The sequence below is a fragment of the Chenopodium album genome, chromosome 14 (assembly GCF_948465745.1).
Source record: "Chenopodium album chromosome 14, dcCheAlbu1.1, whole genome shotgun sequence".
Lineage (NCBI taxonomy): Eukaryota > Viridiplantae > Streptophyta > Magnoliopsida > Caryophyllales > Amaranthaceae > Chenopodium > Chenopodium album.
In genome coordinates this window covers 35,885,225-35,899,822 of record NC_137847.1, presented here as the reverse complement: position 1 = coordinate 35,899,822, position 14,598 = coordinate 35,885,225, and the positions used below count along the sequence as shown (strand labels likewise).

The window sequence follows — 14,598 nt, the reverse complement described above, 5'->3', positions numbered from 1 at the left end:
CCATCAGAATTACCTCCCTAAAAATATGTGTGAAATACTTATTTTGTGAATGAGGACCCTAACTTCCCTTAAATGTTGATGCTCTTAGGTCACCCAGATCAAACTTATAATTTCTAGACGATGAACTTGTTGGGTCAACGAAAAAGGAACTTCATGTGTATTATGCATCAATTTTTTTAGTGCTCATAGTTTTCTACAAATTAGAAAGAGCTTGTAATTAGGTTTGGAACCAGGGCATGATTGATATAGTTCACAAATCTGATTCTAGAAGTCGATGATTAGGAACCTTGTCAAAGGAAGATGACTAGAAAAGGCTTTGTATTCTGCATCTCAGAAGATGATATTATTGTTGTGTATTTGGTTATAATTGTTCTAATACGTATATATTTATAGAAGATTTTGTCATATACATTAAGGATTTGGTACAGTAGAGTAATCTGCCAAGTTAAGATATGCTTCGGCTTTGAGATTTCTACATCAAATTTATTGGTCACACAGGCTGGTATAGATGTAATAGCAAACCACAGTTTCGACATTATGATATCCAGCAACACAATATCCATGTAGTTTATAGGTACAAATAGTCTGAATGTTACCCAACTTTCAAGATAGTCTAGTGTGCTATACTCAAGTACATGCTATTGCTGACTAAAAAAGAAAGCTCCAATCCCTAATTGTAAATATTTGGAACAAATAGGTGCTTTTAACAAATATCGTGTCTAAATGGCTTCCTAGGCGAAGGCCTGGGAGAATAATGTTTCAAATATTTGAAGCAATAATATTTAGTTTTGAGGGGCTTGGCAGAAGGTAATCAAGGCAACAATGTTTTCATTTTAATTCACAAAGATTGCCATCCTCTGAGCTCTTCACCTCCTTTGAGAGAATGCATCTCACTTCCCTAGCAAGATCCATTACATGTGCATCCTTGCATCCTGGCCGATTGGCAACAAAAAGAGAGGAAATATATTTAAAATTATAACAGGCAAAACAAGATAGAACATCAGCATAGTAAATGTCAAATACAGACGTCCAGAGTATGCATACCGAGTTCAATTAGTGCTTTCTCAAGCTGAAACAGATAGTCTCTGTTTGGCCCAGAGGGGCCTTCTGCACGCACAACTTGCCTGTATTACAGGAAATTTCAATAAGCAACCAACCACTGTAAAGCAAGTCAACTACAGCTTACTATCCATGTTTTGTTTAGGTTAGAGAGTGGAGACAATGGGGGAAACATCAGATTTTGACACAAAAATTTCAGAGGGGCAAGAAGGATTGTACAAAGTTACTTGTTTGGAACTTATGAAAAACAAAGTCTAAGTATGATATGTAGAGGCTACAAACATTGCGTCATTGCATAGGGGAGAAAAACAACTATGGAAACCATCTTAGAAGATGTTAGGTAAATTCAGTGTGTTCAAAGAAACGAATATTCAAAGTTTTTAGCATTCTTTTCCATCCCATTGCCTAAAACATTGATTGCCATCCTCAATGCAAGTTGCCACAGGCACAATTGCCAGAAAAAAGAAATAAAAAAAATGAACAGAAAAATTGCGACATTTGCAAGAGCAAGAGGGGAAAAAACATGGTGAGATTTAAACATACTTGGCTAACTCCTCTAATGGTGCAGGACCCAAGTAGTTTTGATTCATCTTTTTATCCGAAGAGGCTACATATCTGAATTTTTTACAAATATCACTACATCAGTCAAACAGTCTAATTGAAACAGAGTTCCATCTAACACACTTAACAACAAAAACTCAATGTGATCAGAAAGCGTGTCATTTGGCCACTTACACCAACACATCGCTCACAGCTGGTGTTGAACTGGTTGATTCCTAAACATGTAATTTCAAAACAGTACATCAACCAATGGTGCATGAGATGCAGAGTATTAGACTTGTAGAGATCAAGATGGATTAAGAGAGATAAATTCAGCATTCAGTATTTCACTACTAACCGTATAAAAATCCAAATAAACCTTTTGGTCATATTGTTTCTCTCTCACCTCCAAATACTGCGTGCCATTACACCAAAGAAGGGATTTTGTTAAAATGGTGGCATCGATCATGAACTCTAGGGAAAGAGGAAATATGGTGGTTGCATTAGCTTGTAAAAGATTACCGAGATTGCAGTTTCAATATCCTCCTTTTGGGAAACCTTGTAAGCAACTCCATACTAACATGAACAAATAGAGTTGAATAAATTACCAAGTAATAACATTTGTACATTGCATTAAAGCAGGAAAATTCCAAATCATCTATACATAAGATGTAAGAAATAGCACTTTATACAAGGATTAAAAGCAAAGAGTCAGAATGTCGGCTATAATAAATTGTTAGAAATACACTTCTAGCTCAAAAAATCCTCCCAAGTCAAAAGTTAAGGTCATTGTGAAAGAGGACGGCCTAATCTAGCACTAAACAAGATCAATGTCTCTCATGATCCTCATCAATAATCGACTAAGTGTTTCAGACTAGAACATCTTCTCAGTGCTGGGAACCATGCATTCCTCCTGGGCTGGGCTCTTGCGGTTTTAAAGGTTTTTTAAAACTGAATTGCTACTCTATATTAGATTAACCCTCAAAGGTTTTTTAAACCTGAATTGCTACTCCATATTAGATTAACCTTCAAAGGTTTTTTAAAACTTATTGCTACTCTATATAAAGTTTACCTCTAGTTTCGTTGGTGGCTATAGAATTGCAATCAACAGCAAGATTTCATAACTGTTGAATTTTGTGTCCTCAATTTGGTCAGTTATAGTGTTATACCCAGATGAACAGGTGGGAAATCATACTTAATGTACAGCAGAACCTTAAACTTTTAACAGATTTGATTGTGATCATACTATATGGTGTACAAATTAATAATGTGAGAATAAATAATGTTGTATATCCCTACCTTTTAAAAAGTATGAAATAACTCTTATGAATAGTGTTGCTTGGACAATTATACCCTTTAAAATGTTTATTTACTTAATTACTCCCATTAATGTTAATTAGCTCTTTTTTTAACTCTTAAAAATAGTGTGCAAACATTTATGCCCTTAACAATATTTGTTTACATATTTTCCCTCATTAATGCTACTAGCAACAAAATTTGTGATGTAGGGCCAAACCGAAAAAGCTTTCCGAATATTGCTAGCTTGCTAGCTATAGCGCACGCATCGCGTTCGTTAGCCACCCTAGTTCATAAAAAACTATCACAAAATATAAGTACAAGGCTAAGGCACTAATTATGTAATGTACAGCTAACCAAGCAAAGTGAGTCAATTACATATAACAATACATTCATGGGAAAATAGGTTACAAAGATAGAAGATAGTAATCATTAAACTAGACTTAAACAAGTCAAAAATATGGAGATTGTTGTGAAGGAAATCAGCCCACGATATGCATACCAAGAATAATACAAGTATCGATCTGCTAAATCTAGCAAGAACTAAAAGCAACTCAGAAGAACAAGGTAAAGTGACACTATTGATCCAACCAACATTTACAAAATTCTAAGCTTTGTATCCAATTTTAATTTATTTCTATCCCAAATTAATAATAAAATGAAGGAGTTAATTTCAAATTTTCAAGTACAGTAAAAATCACAGCTCCAAGTAAGTTCATTACATGATTTGATCGTATTCATCAATTTATGACGACAACAGTTACAACAATACCAAATCCTTAATCTCAAATGGAATTATAGCTCAGCTCAACAGTGATTGAGACTACACTTGGTAGGGAGGACTCGTGTTCGATCCCCCGCAACAACAATTGGGAGGGGACTGGAACTAACCACCGAGAAGTATTCCCGGAATCTGGATTAGCCCAAAAGGTAAACCGGTGGAACACCAAAAAAAAAAATATCTAGGCTCGACAACAATATCAATAATACCAGATCCTTAATCCCAAACGGAATTATATCTCGTGGATGTAACAAAATTTTACGCAATGAGAGTCAAAATAATAGCACCCACTGATGGTATTTTAAATATTCTTTTCCACAACCATAAAAACTAATGTCAACAATTAGTAAGTAAATTACTCATTTTAATCAGTAATTAACAAGAAGCTTTAATCTAAAATCAAGAATATGATTGCTCATTGTCTGTAGCAAGAATCATCAATACTAATTATTTCATCAAAGCAAACTAATTTAAAATAAAAATAAAGAAATTAAATTTGTTATTTTTAGAGGGAACTTACACAAATTTCTTCAGGAGCAGGCTCTATTGTGACAGTTCTTCCTGGGTAATCAGGTGTTCCTCTGTGATCAGTACTTCCTAAATTAATCAATTCATCAAAAAAATATCAGAAATTATATCAAAAAAATTATCAGAATTATATTAAAAAAAAAAAAAAAAAAAAAAAAAAAAAAAAAAAAAAGCCAGATAAATGTGAAATAATTTCCAAAGGAAAAAATAAAAATGAAAGATGCCTTGATAGAAAACACGGCGATAGCCCTTAATAAACCCAGAAAGGCGTTCATCGTAGTTGAACCCTGCTTTCCATATCAATGACCCGTATCCAAAAACCCATAACACCATGTTTTTTGTACCTAACCAATTAGATTATATACTCTATCCTTGTCATAAAAAAAAAAAAAAAAGATTATATTCTATCATTCAGAAATCTGAACTTGAGTGTATACTTGTAAAGTGCTTCTTTGTACTCGTATAGCTTAAGAGGAGAGAGATTGTAATTTAAAAAGTGAAGAATCGAAGCGAGTACTTGAATTGTTTTGTTTTTTTTAAAGAGTGCTAGGTTTTTTTTTTTTTTTTTTTTTAAAAAAAAATTATTTAAGTTTAAAGTTGAATAATTAAATTTGGGCAAACTATTGTAAAAACATTATATCAACTAAATTAAACTTATTAGATCAGAAATAACTAAAAATAAAAACAGTTAATTGAGTGTTAAGTTGAGTCTTGAATTTTCAAGACTCCACTTCAAATGTTGTTAAGACCAAGCTTCATAATGCATAAAAACAAATAGTCTTAGCTTAAAACCATAAAATTGAAAATTGATGCATAGAGTTTTAAGACCTAAGCTAGGAAAGAAAAACAAGCCCTTAGGCTTTATTCTTCACATTATTTTTGTTAAAATGAAATTATTTTTGTTAAAATAAAATTATTTTTATTGAAATGAAAATTAATGTTGTGCAGGCCATAATTTATGAAAATGAAAAAAATCATGACCCACAATGAAAAATTAATGTTTCAAGCTTCTAACCACTAGGCTTCAGGTAATCTTGGATATAGTTATACACTTTATACTAGGTTAGTCGATTCACTTGTAAGTGTGTAATATAAATATTTGGAAAATTTGCAAATTGCATCCATTTAAAAATAGTATTCTGCAAATTGAAGCCATTTAAAAAAAATTAAAATAAAAAATTACAAATTGCAGCTGGAAAGTTGTTATAAATTGTAAATTGCAACCTAATTCAACTTTTTCATCGGTTAGTGTGTTGGAAAATGTTCAATTAAGATTTTAACGGTCATTTTCTAAAGAGTCCAAATTGAGCTCAAAATTGGCAAAAAAATTAACGTAAGTGCCTCGTTTATACAGCAAAAACTAGTTGCCCACAAATCAATACTTCCTCCGTTTTTTAATACTTGCAACACACCCTTTTTCACAGTATTTAAGAAAAGTGGGTCTCATGTGATTTAAAACAATAAAATGGAGGAGAGAGATAGTTAAGAGTATAATTTAGTGGGCCATGAGATTATAAGGATAATAGTACAACTTTTGACATAAAATACTTTCCAATTATAGTGTGTTGCAACTATTGTGACATTTCCATTTTAGGAAAGTGTTGCAACTATAAAGAAACGGAGGAAGTACATTTTTGTTACGCAAAACGAGGCACTTACGTTATTTTTTGCTAAGCTAATTTCGAGCTCAATTCGGGTCCTTAAGGACTAAAATGACTCCTACAACCTTAACCGAATATTTTTCAACACGCAAACCGATGAAAAGATTGAATTGGGTTGTAATTTACAATTTATAAGAACTTTTGGGCTACAATTTGCAATTTATTTTTTAATGGCTGTAATATACAAAATACAAATTTCAAAATGACTGCAATTGACAAATTTTCCTAAATATTTTAAGCAAAATATAACAAATCGAAATCCCTCTCGTTAGATTAATTGAGCTAAAATGAAGGACATGATGTCAAATATTCTAACTAACTTCGTAGCTATAATAAAATTTTAAAAATGTTAGCGTTCGTTTTTTTATTCATTATTGAAAAATTAAAGAATTAATAAAGAGTGAAAAATCCAAACTCTACAGTCACTAATAAATTGTAGGAGATTGATTAAAAAAACACTATGTATTAGGAAAAAAAGAAATGTGTAAGAGACCAATCGTCAATCTAATATATATATATATATATATATATATATATATATATATATATATATATATATATATATATATATATATATATATATATATATGAGATCTCGTGCGAACTCCTTCAAATAATGTGAACTGCGAACTGAGCTCAGTCGTCCATCCCGTTAGATCTGACGGTCTACACTTCACCCGCCTCATTAAGGGTAATTTTGTTATTTCCGATGTTGAATGACCTTCGTTCTAACTCTTTCTCTTTTTTCTCACTTTCTCTCTCTACGTTCTTACATTCTCTCTCTACCTTCGATCTCTCTGTAGGTGCTGAAGGCGATTTCAGCGTTCGACTTCTCTCTTCAATTTTTCTCTTCAATTTCATTGTTTTTCTACTTCGATTTTGCAACTTCTTTGTTGTTCTTCTACAATTTTCCTTTTTTTTGCTGTGATTTGAACATTCTTCGGAGGTAATATTTAGATCTTTTTTGTTTTGTGTATGTTTTTTTTATTGATTTATCATATAATTAAGGGTTTTGCTTTGATTTTGTTGTTGATTTCTATTATTATTGGTTTTGGTTTGATTTCTATTGTTATTTTGATCAATTTGGTTTTCGTTTTCGATTTTTCATATAATTAGGGTTTTGGCTTTTGTTTTTGTTTTTGGTTTGTTTTTGAACATTCTTTATTGATTTTTGCTTTATTTTCTAAATAACTTTTATTATTCTTGATTTCATATGACAATGTAGTGCAATTTTTCAAAATGTTTTACTTAAATTTGATTATGTTATGTTCACTACTGCTATTTCGATTATTTGATGTATTGTTCTAGTTTTACTTTTACTTTTAAATGGTTTTTATTTACTTTATATTTATTATTATTTACTGTTCATCATAGGGTTTCTTTGGGATGGAATCTGAGTTGGGATTGTAATTTGTAACAGGGTTTCTCTCCTTCATGGATGTATTCCAAGCTATTAAAATTTTTCTTAGAATTTAATTCAATTTGAGCTGCCAAATGATGATATCTGAACATTTGCGCAAGGGTTTTGAGTTCATTTTTTAAAATAACTGAACATTTTTGAGGATCTGATGGCAGTAATTAGTGTTCCTAGAAGATTTTTGCTTGACCTGTTGATTTCCTTATTTTTTTAATTATTTTGCTTTTACTTTTAGTGATGTTTTGTCTACCTTTAATTTGGATTCATCTACTTTTCAGGATGATGTCTGAAACATTCTATAAATATTTTATTTCCTTATTTTTAAATTGTTTTGCTTTTACTTTTAGTGATGTTCTGTCTACTTTTAATTTGGATTCATCTACTTTTCAGGATGGTGTCTGAAACAGTTGGGATCTCTTCTCCTGATGTTCAAGCTGGAGATGTTAATGTAAGCATTTTAAAAACTCCTTCTCATGTTGTACTACCTAGAACTGTTTATAATTCTAAAGGTGGTAAAGAGTTTATTCTTGGTTGCTCTATGAAAAATAAGCCTATTTTTGGAATGAAATTTATTTGTCTTCAAGATGGAATTGATTTTTATTATAATTACGCTAGTGAATGTGGATTCAAAGTCCGTCATAGTACTAGCAAGGTAGAAAAGAAGTTGCCTGAATCTGATGGTGAAGAGGGTCTTGTACTTATAAATTTATTTGGTTTGAAACAAAGAAGGTTTTGTCAATGATAATAAGAAAGATAAAAAAGATGTTGAAGGTGCTGTTTTTAGGAAGAGGATTGAGTGTCCTGCTATGATTAAGTTTAAGTATTGTGATGGTGGAAAGTATATGGTTTATTTCTTTCATGAAAGCCATTGTCATCCCTTTTCAACTCCTACTACCAAACAGGTCACTAAACCAGTTGATAGTGGCTTAACTTGTGTTCATAGGAAGTTTATATTTGACAATTCACAATTTGAACATTGGAGTTGTTATGTCCTACAGGATGATGAAAGAATATTGTGGAGGTTATAAACATGTGAGAGGCACTAAAAATCAATTTAAAAACTTTTCTCGTGACTTAAAAATTTATATTTCTGAAGCTGATGGGGCTATGTTTATAGAAAATCTTCAACAAAAAGTCAAAAACAGTAATGGTGGTTATTATTTAGACTATTGCGTTGATGTTAATAGGCATTTAACAAGGGCTTTTTTGGGCTGATCCCATAGGAAGAAAGTACTTTCACTTGTTTGGGGATTCCATTTCTTTTGATACCACATATGATACAAATAAATACTCCTTAGTTTTCTGCCCTTTTACTGGAGTTGACCATCATAAACGTTGTGTCACATTTTGTGCAGCATTGTTATCTAAAGAAGATGTTGAGTCCTTTGTGTGGCTTTTTCAGACTTTTCTATAATGTATGGGAAATGAGCCTTCTTGCCTTATGACTGACCAAGATCCTGCAATGGGTATTGCAATACATAAAGTTTTTACCAAAAAAAAAACATTGATTGTGCATGTGGCACATCATGAGGAAAGTGCTTGATAAAGTGGGTACAACTTTCTGTAATGAGACTGACTTTTTTAAAGAACTTTGTGCTGTTGTTTGGGATAGGGAAATTGAACCTAATGAGTTTGTTGATGATTGGAATACTGTGATGGAAAAATATAATTCGGTAGCTCATGAATGGTTTGCTTACATGTTCAAGATCAAGCATCTCTGGATCTCTGCCTATTTTAGGGATTTATTTATGGGTGGTTTGTTAAGATCTACTTCTAGATCTGAGGGTGAAAAAAAAACTTCTTTTGTAATTTCATCAATCCCCATGTGTCATGTGTTGAATTTCTCCTTCGATATAAAACAGCTCTAGATGCACAAAGGCATGAGCAAGATGAACAAAATAGGCTAAACAAGCAAATGCCTAAACTAATCACTCCACTAAAGTTATGGAAGCATGCTTGTTCTGTTTACACTCGTTCTATTTTCTACGATTTCAACAAGAATGCGAGGCTGCTTGATTTTCTTGTGGTGTTGAAAGCTGTCTACTTATGGTGATGGAATGGAGTTTTCCATTGTTGTAGATATGAACGTCAAAGAAATTTTGATGTTACATTTGATTTATCTAGATTAGAATGTACTTGCACTTGCAAGATGTTTGAGAGTCAGGGTGTTCTGTGCAGACATATAATAATCATTATGAAAGGTAAATTAGTATATGAAATTCCTGAACATTATATTTTGAATCGTTGGAGAAAAGATGTTAAGAGAAATCTACATCCGTGGATGAAGCTTCTAACTTTGACAAAAAGAAGCAACTAAATCTCTGATGTGTGGGCAAAAATGTTCTTTTGTGTTAGTCAAGCAGAGGGTTCTGAGGATAATCTTTCTGATTTTGTTAAGTATTTGTCTTCTTTTGAGGAAGAGTTGATGAAAAAGAACAGTGGTGAAGGTCTGTTACTTTTAACTTTGTTTTATTTACTTTTATTTTGATTTTATTTACATTACTACAACTTATATACTTTTTGAAATCAGGTGTTACTTTCAAAGAAGGCAAAGAAGCTGATATTCAACTTTTTGTTGGATCTAATGTTGTTGATGTAGACCTTTTGCCTCTGAATCAATGCCTCAACAAAGGTCCGCTAGAAGTTCCAAGCGCTTGAAGAGTGCCAAAGAGGTAGCTGTTGAAGAAAAAAGCAAAAAAAGAAGAACTTGCAGAGCATGTGGGCAATCAGGTGTTTCTCATGATTGGGAAACTGTCCAAATAAGTAGTTTCTGTGGTATGTTACTTTTAACATTCTGTTATTTACTTTTATGTCATCTTTGTTTACTTTATTACAACTTATGTACTTTTTGTTTATTTTTTATCAGGTTCATCTAGGATAGGTAGGCTTCATTATTGGATTGATGCAGTTGATGATAAATATGACTTAAAGTAATTTTTTTTTAAATACTTTTTTAATTATTATTATTTTTATAATATTGCTCACTATAGTAACTTTAGGAAATTTCTTTTTAATTTTGTAATACATTTCATTTACTTTAATACAGTTCATTTAGTTTTTTTTATATTATTTTTTATATAATAGAATTGGGTAATAGAATTTCTAATTTGTGCTTTTTTTTTCTAGACTTGTGAGAATTGTGACTTTTATTTCAAGGTTTAGTAAAAAAAAATTTAATCTTATGGACAAACTCCATAGAATAGTCTTTAAATTTTCAATCTGTTTTTTTAATCTAATGGATGAATTTTAAAAAACTTATACCTCAATAGATAAAAGGATGAAGAAATCTAGAAAAGTTATTTTGATTGCAGTTAAATTAAGTTAGTTTGATTGCGATTAAATTAATTTTGGTCTATTTGGGTCAATTATATAACTTAAATTAAAGTTGGGTCACTTTGAGTCAACTTCAAGTCGAATCAATTCGGGTATTAGGTCAACTTCGAGTCAGGTCATTTGGGTCGGGTCATTTCGAGTCGGGTTGTTTCGGGTCAAGTCTTTTTGGGTTGGGTTTCAAATCAAGGTTGGGTCAAGTCTACTTATGGGTTTCAAATCAAAGTCGGGTCAATTTCACTTCATTTCGGGTCACTTGTTTTAGGTCGATCACGAGTCGAGTTATTTGGGTCGGGGTTTTGTTGTAAACCAATCTGAAGCCAGAAACTGGGTTGAACTTTTAGGCACTTGCATCAATATGATCATGGAACACAGCTTCCTGATTTGAATTCAGTTTTTCTAACTCGAACCAATGCATCCTGCCCTTTAAAAGGTAAACTGAAATTATAAAAATTTAATTTCCTAGCTTGAAATAGATACTAATATGAATTTTAATATTACAAACCTCTCATTTATTTCCTCTTTTTTTTTTATTTTGTTTTCTGCTGCATTTCTCCTATTTCATTTGTGTTGTGTTTTTTAGATAAAAATCTCTAATATATTGTTGTTTATTGTGGTTGTATTAGAGGAGATTGAAGGGCTAATTTAGTTCACTTGAGGCGTTTGTGTTGTGCTGCTACGGCTCTCTACTGCTCATAAATTTCGTTGTTCCTAGACGCATTTGCTGTTGCGTTTCTTTAGAAGGCTTGTTATTAATTTTTTAATTTGTAATTAATTTTATTAATTTTTAATTAATGTATAATTCATAATTCACATCTTTGTTACAATAGTATATATATAGTTTGTGTATTAATATAGAAATGCATTTTTTTTTATTTAGAGGAATGACTATTCGCAACTGACTTAGTCCTTAGACAACTGCTAATAGTCTTTTTTTAATTATAAAATAAGACTATTAGCAGCTGGCCTAGTACTACGCCAGTTGCAAATAAGAACTATTAGCAGTTGGCATATGACTATGCCAGTTGCAAATAAACACTATTAGCAGCTGGCCTATCATTATGCCAGTTGCGAATAATTACTATTAGCAATTGGCAAGTGCCCGTTGCTAATGATATTCACATTAGTAGCCCCCACAATAGCAGCCCCACATGTCAGTTGTTAAAAGTCACTTTTTGTCAGTTGCTAATGGCATTTTTTCCACTAGTGGGGTCATTAGGCCTGGTTAGAATTGCCAAGTCTACTTTATGTATAATTTATTTTACACCTCATTTACGTAAAATTTATTTAACAATTACTTCAAATAATTGTTGTTTACTTTTAACAATTTGTTTTTAACTTTTATAGATAATCTTTTTACTTTAATAGATATTCCTTTTACTTTAACAGATATTTCATTTATTTTTCAAAACGTTTTGTTAACTCTTTCGTAATATAAGAATACTCAATAAAGAATATAAAAAAAAAATTCTCTTAAATTTGTTCCTTATTTTTAATGATAATTTCATTTACTTTTGGAGTAATTTCTTTTACTTAAATAGTACTTTTCTCTACTTTAAAATCAAACACAATATTTCAGAAAACACTTTATTTTATAAAATTTCTTATTTTACTTTTAACTGATTTCCTGTTACTTTAACAATATTTTCATTTACCTTTTGCTTCATTTCTTCTACTTCTATATCTATCACTAATTTTCACATAGAATAATTCTACTAATTCAACTCAGAAATAATATGTATTATTCATACAAACATACTATTTAAACCTTCAAACTAATGTTTTGTATTAAAACTATACAATTTAAAGTACTCTAATGCTTATGATATATTCAAATCTGTTAAAATCATTTACACTTCAGATGCTGTTTTTACTTTCTTCTCTTCCCAATCTTCAACATTTGTCAACAGTTTCTCTTGCATTTGAGTGTTATCATTGAGAAGTAGGTCAAGTATTGTCTTTATATGATGGTGAGTCAATCTTTGAAATTCCTGTAAAAAAAAAATTAACTTAGTTTTAATAAATTATGCTCTAAGTAATCCATATAACTTAAGGAATTTAAGGACTTCAGACATAAGTATGGTAACTTACTTCTTTTATGGTTCCCAATCCTATTCCATTAACACCATCATACACCTTCATGTGCAGCATTAGATAGCTTCCTGAGTAATTTTCTTCTCTTTTTTTTTGGAATGGAAGTTCAATTATTTTCAGCTTGTAAGACAATATATCATTTGCCTTTGGATGCTTTCTTTTTTTAAACAACTTCTGTATTTGTATGATCCGCAATGGAATGAATATTAATGTAATATGATACATTGAAAAATGAATTTAATGACACTTTGTTAATCTATTGATGCTTTACTGTTTCTAAGATAAAACTCTGTACAAGCTCATATTCTTTAGTGTTCTCGTATAAAGTGATGTCCAAATGATCAATTGTTTCATCTTTGAAGTTTATGACAACAAGAAAATAATGATATTCCTTCTTCAGAGGTATAAATACCTGCACATAAAATTTTCGTACACATATTTACTTTAAATGTGTTTTTTATTCCTGTAAACATATGCTTTTCTACTTTAAAGATTTATTCTATGTCTTACACATTGAGTTGTATCCAAGTCCAATAATTGTGAATTATTCCAATAAATCCATAGTTTTTGCAGACTTGTTACTCCCTTTTTCCCATGAGCATTCAAACACATAGTTAAAGCATCCTGCAAAAAAAAAAAAAAAAAAAAAAAAAAAAAAAAAAAAAAAAAATCCTAAGATTATTTCAACTATTTATTCAATGCATAATTTTATATTATAAAAGTAAATGTAAAAAACTTACCATGAAGTCAAATCCAAAGAAGAATCTGACCCTGTCATTTTCAGACTTGTCTTTTTGCATTTCATTGTTATTGAGATGATTTGCCCAAGTAGTGATCAGATTAGTTGAAACTTTCCATTCGTTGAGCAAAGTGTTACAATCTTCCCTTATTATTTCAATTGCATCTATAGACCAACCTACTACTTTGCTGTAATGTTAAATTAAATTTAAAATTAAATGTATGTCAAACAATTTAATATATAATTCAACAGGAGTATTTATTTTTTTGCAAGTATAACACATACCTCTTGTTTGGAAAGTTTTCATCATCATTGATTGCTAAGTAGTCAATCACTTGGTGACATTTCAAGCTCATATTTTCCATTACTTGTGTCTTTCAAGAAATCAGAAACACATATCACATCTTTCACCCCTTTCTCCTTCTCAAGTTTCCTAACTACTCTGAACCTTGAAACTTTTTCTATAAGATGTTTTCTTTTAGTGTTTATCTCTTCCAAAGCAAGTGCAACACAGATTTCTGCACAATGCACCTTTCTCCTATTTGCTAAAACAAGGTCAGAATCAAAAGTGTCTCTAGAAAAACACAGCATATGGATCATCGCAAAAACACCACAATCAAGAGTATATCTTGGTGTTTTCCACTTCAAGTTAATTTCATCAAACTCATAATCTAGTATTTCATCAGCTTTTTCATGATTAATTCTTTTCAGAAAGTTTGACATTTCCTCCACCTATAACTTGTAAAGCAATATATAAGTAAAACAAATTTGTAGTACAGTTTACTTTAAATAACATATGATTTACTTTAATGAGAACATATTTTACTTTATATTTTATCTTATTTTTTTTACAGGCATTATAATGTATGCTTTTAATACAAACTTATTTACTTTAATATTAATGTCATTTACTTTATATTAATAATAATTTACTTTTGAGAAATTAAAAAATCTTACCACAATAGATGCAAGAATTTTGTAGAAAGGCTTATGCGTATTATCATAATCCCTGTTATCCAAGTATTGAATTATCTGTTTCAACAAGTTAACCACTACCAAAGTATAGTGGTCACTCAGACAGATTGGAATAAAGATCTGCCATTAAAATTTCACTTATTAGTCTACAAATTCAAAATCATAATGCCTGATAATG

The 14,598-nt window shown here is 30.8% G+C and overlaps 1 protein-coding gene across 1 annotated transcript; it reads right to left on the bottom strand.

Annotated features, from left to right (window-relative positions):
- Nucleotides 1–505: 505 nt before the first annotated feature.
- On the bottom strand, nt 506–4,720 carry LOC145579182 (gamma-glutamylcyclotransferase 2-3-like). Its single transcript, XM_081636434.1, has 8 exons — nt 4,429–4,720; nt 4,197–4,273; nt 2,122–2,175; nt 1,958–2,014; nt 1,795–1,835; nt 1,603–1,674; nt 1,045–1,124; nt 506–932 (listed from the first exon to the last, which is right to left on the bottom strand). Exons 1-8 carry the CDS (start codon nt 4,535–4,537, stop codon nt 829–831), a joined length of 594 nt encoding a protein of 197 aa, XP_081492560.1. The 5' UTR covers nt 4,538–4,720; the 3' UTR covers nt 506–828.
- Nucleotides 4,721–14,598: the final 9,878 nt, after the last annotated feature.